General features: G+C 42.0%; 1 protein-coding gene across 1 annotated transcript in view; it reads left to right on the forward strand.

The window, feature by feature from the left end:
• The window catches only part of LOC140426389 (nucleotide sugar transporter SLC35D1-like), a 100135-nt gene extending 90496 nt beyond the window's left edge, over nucleotides 1–9639 (forward strand). The window contains 2 exon segments of the mRNA XM_072511085.1: nucleotides 34–116; nucleotides 6067–9639. Coding sequence (XP_072367186.1) covers nucleotides 34–116; nucleotides 6067–6175 — 192 coding nt within the window. The 3' untranslated portion in view covers nucleotides 6176–9639.
• The last annotated feature ends 489 nt before the right edge of the window (nucleotides 9640–10128 follow it).

The following is a 10128-nucleotide window of genomic DNA, read 5'->3' on the forward strand; positions in this document are numbered from 1 at the left end:
AATATATATTAACATATTTTTACCTTCCCTCAGAATATATTGGTGACCTATATTGGAATGTTTTTTGGTGGAGATTATATATTCACATGGACCAACTTCATTGGGTTAAATATTAGGTGAGTAACAAACTACCTAATCAAACGTAGGAAATAGAAAAATGGCATTTTGGATGAGGTGCTTTCTCTGTAATAGTGTTTCTTGGTTTTGGGTATCTAAATCTAACTGCATTGTAAGAAAGAACTGATATTTAGAAAGCCTTGCCTCTTGTGTCAGCACATGGCATTTATATACTACGTAAGCTATATTTTTCTTGTGGAATCACTTTAATACATAGCTGAATATGGTAGCCATTTTGTACTCAGTAATGTACCACAAATGGCAATGAGGTTAATTACCAGGTATTCTATTAGCTGATGGTGATCAAGGAACTTGACCAGAAACACTTGGGTTAATATCTCATCCATGAATATTTTGCTAAAGTTTCAGCTGAGTTTTGAAAAGGGACTTGAATTGACAACCATCTGACTTAGCAAGATATTAGATATCGTTCTGAAACCTGGGAAAACAAAATTAAGCATTTGAAATAAAATAGAAAATGCTGCCTCATGGCGCCGAGGTCCCGGGCTCGGTCCCGGCCCTGGGTCACGGTCTATGTGGAGTTTGCATATTCTTCCCATGTCTGCGTGGGTCTCACCCACACAAAGATGTGCAGGATAGGTGGATTGGTCATGCTAGATTGCCCCTCAATTGGAAAATTAAAAAAAAAAGAAAATGCTGTCAAAACTCAGCAGTTTAGCAGCATCTGTGGAAAGAGAAACCGGGTTCATGACTCGTAACTTCCTGGCTGCCTGTCTTCGGATTTGGGGGGGTACCACAAAGATGCAGTGGGGAATCACTCACGGAGGTTCCCAGATGAGGGTTTACACGGCAGTTGTCCAAAGACGCTAACTCCTGGATGATTGCACTGCGCTGGGAACCATCTGACAAAGCGTTTTAAATCACTAACATTGGATGGTTCTGCCAGTGATGTGCTAAGAGTTACTCTGAAGAGTTAGAAATAAAAGCACTTCTAATTTGTATAGCTTTTATTTATTAAGGCATTTGTGTAAACAGTAAATGCAAAGAAACGGGAACATCATAAATAACTAAACAACACCCCAAACCCCCTGCCATTCCCCTCCTGCCTTCCCCATTTTCACCCCATTATCTTTTTAACCCCCACCCACCGCCTCAATTCTTCTTGAAGTCGATGTACGGCTTACACCTCCTAGGCAAACCATCAATTGACCCTTTTAAGACTAACTTGATTTTCTCCAGCATTAGGAACTCTTCCAAATCACTCACCCACACTCTGGTTTTGGTTGTTCTGAGACCCTCCACTCCAACAAAATCCGTCTCTGGGCTACCAGAGGGCCAAAGGCCAGAACATCGGCGCCTCTCGCCCCTCGGACTCCTGGGTCTTCCGACACTTCAAATATCGCCACTTCTGAACTCTGGGTCACCTTCACCCTCAACACCTCAGACATTATGTCACCGAACTCCTTCCGTTTCAGATGTGCCCAAAACATGTGAACATGGTTCGTGGGCCTCCCCGTGCAGTGCCCACACCTGTCCTCCAGTCCACAAAGAATCTGCTCATCCTAGCCACTGTCATGTGCACCCTATGAGCTACCTTAAACTGGATAAGGCTGCCCTAGCACATGACGAGAATGCATTCACCCTCCTCGGAGCCTCCTCCCACAACCCAGCCTCCATTTTCCCCAGCCGCCAGTTTGGCCTCCCATCTCCGTATGACTTCACCTACCGAGGCTCCCTCCCAGTCCATTAGCTCCTTGTAAATCTCGGACACCTTACCCTCACCCGCTCCTTCCCTCGATAGTATCTTATCCTGTAATCCCAAGGGTGGCAAACCGGGAAAGGATGGCACCTGCTTCCTCAAAGTCTGTAAGTATCTGAACCCATTCCCACTGGGCAGCTCTTATTCCTCCTCCAAGTCCTCTAAACTCGCAATGCTGTCCCCCACAAACAGGTCCCCAAACCACCAGATCCCAGCCTGTCACCACCCCGAAACCTCACGTTCTCAAACCCCCCCCCCCCACACACACACACACACACAGTGCAAATCTGTGATTGTCGCATATCGGTGTCCACACCGAAGCACCGTCCAACCTCAAGATGCTGCCACCACTGTCCCCACACCTGCAGGGGTGCCATGCCCGCTGAGTTTGTGGAGTACTTGGCTGGTGAGAATGGCAGAGGCGCCAGCAACAATGCCCCTAAACTCATAGCCCTACAAGAGGCTGCCTCCATCTGCCCCATGCCGACCCCTCCCCCACTTCCACTTCCTCACTATAGCAATGTTTGCTGCCCAATAATAATTCATTATGTTTGACAAGGCCACCACCCTTGCCCCCGCTCCAACAGCCATGGTGTTTTCCCGCCCACAGAAACCCCAAAATCAAAGTGTTGACTTTCTTAAAGAATGATTTTGGGACGAAGATCAGGATGTTCTGAAAGACAAATAAGAGCCAAGGCAGCACCGTCATTTTCACTGTCTGCACCCATCCCATCAGCGACAGTGGGAACACATCCCATCTCTTAAAATCCCCTCTCATCTGTTCCAACACCCGAGCCAATTTCAATGTGCAGCTGCTCCCATTCCCGAGCACTTGGATACCCAAATACCTGAATCTCGCTGCCACCACGTTGAATGGCAGCTCTCCCAACTTTCTCTCCTGCTCCCTGGCCTCGATTGGGAACCTCCCTCTTCCTCATGTTTAGCTTGTATTTGGAAAACCGGCCAAACTCCTCCAGAATACTCATAATTGCCCCGATACCTCCCAGTGTCCAAGATATAAAGCAGCATGTCCTCTGCGTACAGGGAGACCCTGTGCTCAACCACCCCCTCCCTCCCCCAATGCCCCCCGTTTGATTACTGTCCAACTCCTCGACCCTCTAAGCACCATTGCCAATGGCTCTATTGCCACGGCAAAAAGCAACGGGGAGAATGGGCACCCCTGCCTTGTCCCACGGTGTAGCTTGAAGTACCCCGTGCTCACCTGATTCGGGCGCACGCTCGCTACCGTTGCCCTATACAACAATCGGACCCAGTCCACCAACCCCTGTCCATACCCGAACCGTCTTAACACTTACAAGTATTCCCATTGCACCCGATCAAAAGCCTTCTCTGCATCCATTACTACTGCCACCTCTGCGCCTGTCCCTCCGGGGACATCATTATCACGTTTAGTAATCTCCTAACATTTGCCAACAAAGTTGCCTCCTCTTTATAAATCCCATCTGATCTTCCCCTATCACTTCTGGTGCAGAGCCTTCAATTCGCGAGGCCAGGATCTTTGCCAGCAACTTAGCGTCCACATTTAATAGCGTTATTAGGTGATGGGACCCAAACTGCTCCCGATCTTTATCCTTTAGTGTGAGGGAAATAGACGCATGCGATAATGTAGGGGGGAGTTCGCCCTTTTCCCTTGCCTCATTGTATGCCCTCACCAGAGGAGCCCCAGGTCCCCACCAAACTACTTATAAAATTCTACAGGAAGCCCATCTGGAGCCTTCCCTGTCTGCATCGCCCCCATGCCCTCCATCACCTGTTATCAGTCTAATAGGCGCTCCCAGCCCCTCCACCAGGTCACCCTCCACCTTGGGGAATTCCAACCCAGGAACTGCCACGGATTTCATAAAGCCTCCCGTAAAACTCCTTGAATACCCCATTCACCCCCACCGGCTCCAGTACCACTCTTCCCCTTCCGTCCTTCACTCTTTCAATCTTCCTCACCCCCTCCCGCTTCCTGAGTTGGTGGGCCAGCATCCTATTAGCCTTCTCCCTGTACTAGTACACTGGCCCTTGGCAATTGCGTCTTCATGTCTAATCCTGAATGGTCACCTCCCACTGCGCTCCGGTAACTAGCCCGTCGAGCTAGCCTGGTAGCCCCTGCCCAAGGCGACTCACTCTCATATCTCCATAACTCAAAACAACAAGAAAAAAGGTGCGCTCACCCTAGACTGAGCCCAAACATCCCACCACCGAACCCAACAAAATATCTCAAACGAGAGAAATTCTCCAACAACCAACAAACGAAAAGGAAAAGCAGACATCTCCTCACTCCTCCTCCAGAGTTCAATGTCCTCATTCTCCTGCCAGTCCATTGTCTCTTAAGAACTCCATTGCCACCTCTGATGTCCTGAAATAATGTTCTCCCTATTAAACGTCACCAGAGGCGGGCCAAGTACAGCATCCTAAACTTTCCCCCTTTTTGAAGAGGGCAGCCTTCACCCGATTGAACCAGGCTCCTCTTCCCTAGGTCCTAGTACACTCAAAACTCGTTGCCTTCCAAGGTGCACCTCCTCGTCTGCCTCGCCCACCTTAATATCTTCTTATCCAGGAATCGGTGGAGACCATCACCATCGCCCTCGGTGGCTTGTTCGCCTGCGGCTTCCTGATCAGCACCCTGTCGACCTCCAGGGGCCGGTCAAAGGCACCCTTCCCCCATCTGCTTCTCCAGCATTTTGGCTACATACAAGCCAGTGTCCACTCCCTTAATGCCTTCAGGCATCCCCACAATTCTTAGATTTTGTCTCTGGGAGCAATTCTCCAGATCCTCCACCTTCTCCTTTAACCGCTTCTGGGTCTCCCACATCATTCCAATCTTGGCTGCCAACAAGGCAAGCTGCCCCTCGTGTTCCTCCACCATCTCCTCTACCTTCCAAATGGACTGGCCCTGGGACCCCAGCCTCTGTTCCACACAGTCAATTCCTGCTTTTACTGGTTCCACCGCCTTGACTAGGTCCTTCAGGGCTTCCTTAAGAAGTCCACCAGCTGCTCCGTTGACCACTGGGCAGGCAGGGCAGACCCTTTACCCACCGCCATCTTGACCTGTGGTGCACGAAGATTCTCTTGCTCCAACTGCTCTCTTTGTCTCGACCCACTTCTGGTCTGTAGTTCCATCCACCAGTGGAGTTTAACTTTCTTTTACATTTACACCTTTTTTCCACCTAAACACCCACCCAACAAGCAGGGAAAAGGTCCAAAAAAACCACCGTGAGCAGGAGCTGGCAAATGTGCGACCACTCACTCCATGGTCACCACCGAAAGTGTAATTATTTTAAAGACCAAGCCCCACACCAACACACACTTCCCCCGCCCCACCCCAATGTCCGAACCCCATCCTCCACATCGCGATCATTAATCTTGGCACTTACCGTCTCCCTGGCCTCTTATTTTCAATGGGACATTTAAACTCATCTGCTTTGCAGCAGCTTGTACTGTAAAAGAAAGGGCATGTCCACCTCAATTTATTTTACTCTTTGCCGGTGGAGCCAAGGACGCACTGTTCTGCCTACTCTCACCCAGCCTGAGTAAGGAAGATCAGGCAATACTTGCACTTAATTTAAGCACAGGTAAGCCGGTACAGAGTTGCAATCTGCTGCTGATAGCCGCCCTGAGGAAGTTGAAGCCCATTATTTAGAGTCTGTATGACTCTTCTTCAGAGCTTTTATTCAAGTCAAGTATCTGCCAACCTGGTATTCTTCATCCTGGATTGATAATCTACATACTTGTACTTTTGTCTGATTCAATTCTCAGAGTAGTGGTCATGAGAAGTGAATTTGAACAATAGAAGTAGTTTTGCAAAGAGATAGTGGTAATCCCAAAGGAGCAACTCCAAATCTAGCTATGTGCAATTAAAATGTGTGCCTATGGAGTCCTGCAATCCTCACTTTGATCTAATTCTCTCAATTCTTTTCCCTAATGCCTGTCCTGCTGTTGCTTTGTGTTTACCGTATTCCTTTTCAGAGTCTATAATGAATTGAAACTGGGGGATGCTGGAAATCTGAAATAAGAACAGAAAATGCTGGAAATGCAGTAGGTGAGACAGCATCTGTGGACAGAGAAACCGTTCATCAGAACAAGGTCATTGACCTAAAACATTAAATCGATTTTTTTTTTTTCTCCACAGCTACTGTCAGACAGTATTTCCAGCATTTTCTGTTTGTATTTCTATGAAGAGTAAACTGGCTGTCATATTTTAACACATTTTGTTTTGTCAGCATTGCCGGAAGTTTGGTCTATTCCTACATTACATTCACAGAGGAACAGTCGGCCAAGACGTCAGGAAACGGCAACAATGTGGACATCAAGGGAAAAATAGCTGTATGAACAGGAAGATGCATCAGCTATTTTTAGTGGTTTAATGATTTTAATTTTGTTCACTCAAAGTGGAGTTGTAAATACATACCTACTTAGCAAAGAAATTGTAGATGATTTAGCAATTTTGGTAGATTGTTATTTGAAGGACCAAAAAAAAATTCAAAGGGCCCTCTTTTACTAATGCATTTAAGCAGCTGAAGGCACTGCCGATCCCCTATTGTTGTCTTCATCTTCATTCCAATGCTCAAAAAAAACAATCCCTACTCATTGGTGTTTTACTCATTGGTATTTTAATCAGTGTCTTCCACTTTCTCTGCTTTGTCTCCTGCTGTAACAATGAAGAAATTGGTATCATGTGATTTTAAGAGTTAGGTACACAATGTGAATTTTACTACTTGATATCTGTGTCCTCTGGTAACTTCCTTCATTGTTGGTACTCTGATTTTATCTTAATTCACAAACATCAATTTTAAACTAGGGTGTCTTGTGGAACATTGAGTTAGGTCAGCTATCTTGTGTGCTGGTACTACCAAATGTTGATCTGCTATCGGACCTCTAGTAAAATGAAGTATTTTTAGGTAAATTGAATCTTGGTCTGAAGACCAATATTTAAGAAACCTGTAGAAAGTCTGAGTAAGTTACTTATGGAATTATAGCATTGAGTAGGAAGTCTTTTGTTCTGTTTTCCAGTTTTCTAAATGTAGAAATGAGTTTGGAAATCAGAACATTTCAGTACATTTAAATATTTAAAATTGCAGAGCAAATCTTTACTATGCAAAGAGCACAGTCCTACCAATACAAGTATCCCACTAATCATGAAGTTATAGATTAAATTTTCATGTGGATTATTAGATGGCGTGTCCTAATGCATTTCAAAATAGACATCAGGGAATACTGAAATAGGTTTTCACGGAATTATTTCTGAAATGCAGTTAGATCTGATATTAAGTTAAAGTTTTGGATTAATTTTAATGAAATTTGCTGATTTGAGTTCAATGTTAAAAATGTGTAAATTACTAATTTGAATCAATAATATGAGCAGTTTTCCAGTGGTAACATTTTCAACACAACACACTAAATTACCATTTTAAATGTTTTTACGGTCTGCTAATTAATTTGTGAAATTTTATGGAAAATGATGGTAGAGGAGATACAAATTATTCACTATCATCACTGTTATTCACTCTTTCCGTTCTGGTCTGACTTTTCAGGAAATACTTGGTATATTAAATTAATGGTAAAAATTAGATGCAACGGAATGTGTAACAATTGTTCTGCATTCCAACAGTTTGCTTGAAGATTTACAGTGTGTTAATGTGACAACTTTGTTACTATGGAATGTAGATTTGAGGGCAGGCTGGACTGTAATAACTTTAGTACAAATGTGCAATGCTTTTCTAAAGTTTTAATTTTCTGAAATACACGCTCTGGCAGAGTAATTCACCCATTGACATTTACTTTTGTGAATTCAATTAAGTGAATGAAATTGATCATGTATAATTAAAGATCAAGTAGATCCTATGGATCTATAAGAATCTGCGCTGCCCCAGACCTTTTGATGACTCCAGTTAAAATGTGGCAGCATTTGCTTTTGTGCAGTACTAAGTATGCTTATGTAGAATAAAGCTCCATGCTGTAGCCCACCAAGATGCTATTTGTTTAGTGGCTGGTTTCAGAAATGCTGCTTTCAGTACATTTTAAAAAAAATTCAAATGCTGGTCTTGGTGATCTGTAAACATGTTGCATTGTTCAATGTTTGTAAACACTGAAGTGCCTAGATATTGAATTAGAGATGACTTATGAACATTTTTAATAAAAATAATATTTGTGTATTTAACCCATCAGAGTCTTGATGTAGTTGGGTTCTGATTTTGTAAAATCTAGATTTTTAAATGCAATTAATACCAGAATTGGATAGCAAGAAGCCTGTAAATGTTTTTGCTATTTCCTATTTCAATAATTTTACTTTCTCTGCTTTTTAATGGTGTATTTTACACATCCGTTTTGATTGTAGCTGAAATTTGTTTGATAAATATACTTTGTAATATAGTTTTTTATGGCTTTGATTAGCTAACTTGCAGCCTTTTGAGGACTATTACAGATGGACTACAGAATATTGCAACCACAATTTATTTGTTATTTTGTACGTTTTAAGATTGAAAATATGTGGCAATAGATCTTCATTTGTGGAATGGGGGCTCATTTTATGTTCTCAAATGTGAATATTTGGACAAAATAAGCTGCTGCCCTTTGAGAAAAGGAATATGTGTATCTTATAGATGACCATGAATAATTGATTTTAAATTTGATTTCATCAATGATAAATTATTTTATTTTTTACTGAGACCTTTATCCTAATCCAGTGGCGATCATGAATTTCAATAAAACTGAACCTGTTAGTTCTGTTCTGCGGTTTAAGTTTCTGGTTCACCCAGAAAATTGTTTTCATAGTTGTTGTGAATCTCTTGGAGTATAGTTAAAAGCAGTTGCCATATTTATGTCAGTGGTATGAGTCTTATTTATACTTAGAACAAGCACCATTTCTCTTGCTGTCAACAGCCAAGTATCTGCTAAAGCAAGTGCAAGATAGATTATCTTCGGTCAATATCATTTGCTGTTTTAAACATAAATCATAAATATATTTGGTAAATGAAAAATAACGGTGACACAGTTACCTACTTTGGCATTCATGGAAATTAATTAATCTAGAGATGTAGAGTAAATCAATTTTTGCTCTTAAGTATCACTGAGATAATATAGATTCTTTATTCTTTATTCAGACTGATTGGAGGTTCTAAAATTATCCAAACACCCATCAATACTCCTCCAAATTTCAATTTTATAGCAGAGAATACTTCGATTATGTTTTCTTTTAATTTCATGGTATTAATATATTCCATGATCAGAATTAATCTTTTTGGGTCTAGAACTTTTCCGAAGGCACTTCAGTCACCATTTACAAGGTTTTAAGCCAAGTAACATAATCATGAATATCTTGGCATGTCCCAAGTATTACTTGCTGTTGCAGGGTTCATCAATATTTGGCAAATTTGTCTCAATAAACTAACCTATCCCATTAGTTTTCATGAGGTGTATACATCTTTTCAAAGAAGGACATTATGTACTATCACATTAAGAATTCCATTGAATATTTCCTAGAATGCACAGCATAACATGCTCGTGTAAGGGCATGGTATAAATAGTATTTTAATCATTTTAGTTGAGTATTTTATAATGCTAACATTTCATTCATGGATGCAGGGAGAATATAAAATGTTTAAGAATGTAATTGTTATGCTAAATGGTACAGTAAGAAAACTGTCCAGTTTATCTAAAATGAGATTTAAAGAGAATGAAAGCCAATGTCGTGTAAAAGTGCAGAACTTTGAAAAATATTTTTCAATCTTCACTTGAGGATTCGCCAGTTGATGGATCTTTTTTATATCTTTACCAAAATAAATGTTTCAATGCCAGTCTGAATACTGTCATGATTACCTGACATATTGCATTTATGTGTTGCTAACTTAATTGACTGTTATGCAGGCCAGTGTAAAATTAGGCTGTTCTCATTGAGATTTGCTATGAGGCTATGCCTCTTTGTTTTTAAAAACAGGATTTTTCAACTGACTGGAAATTTTGCAATTTGAACTGAGGATAAAGCAAACTGCTTTCTTTAAAAAAAGAGGACCTGTTCCAAGGTGAAGGTGACAAACAAATCCCCATTCAGGGAGAGGAAAGAGAGACATTTAATTTAATCTAGACACTCATTGAAACTCAGTGTCTAAGGAAGAGACATTAAAAATGCAAAGATAGACAACCAAAACCTCATGGAAATGCACAATGGGTGAAGATTTTCAAGGCAAGGTTGTCCACCCACTAGATTGCAAGTGCAGTGAACAGTGATCTGATAATTATAACGTATTCCACATCAAGAAAATAGCTAACCTAAATCAGCCGGTGTT

This window comes from Scyliorhinus torazame, chromosome 7 (genome assembly GCF_047496885.1).
Source record: "Scyliorhinus torazame isolate Kashiwa2021f chromosome 7, sScyTor2.1, whole genome shotgun sequence".
Taxonomy (NCBI): domain Eukaryota; kingdom Metazoa; phylum Chordata; class Chondrichthyes; order Carcharhiniformes; family Scyliorhinidae; genus Scyliorhinus; species Scyliorhinus torazame.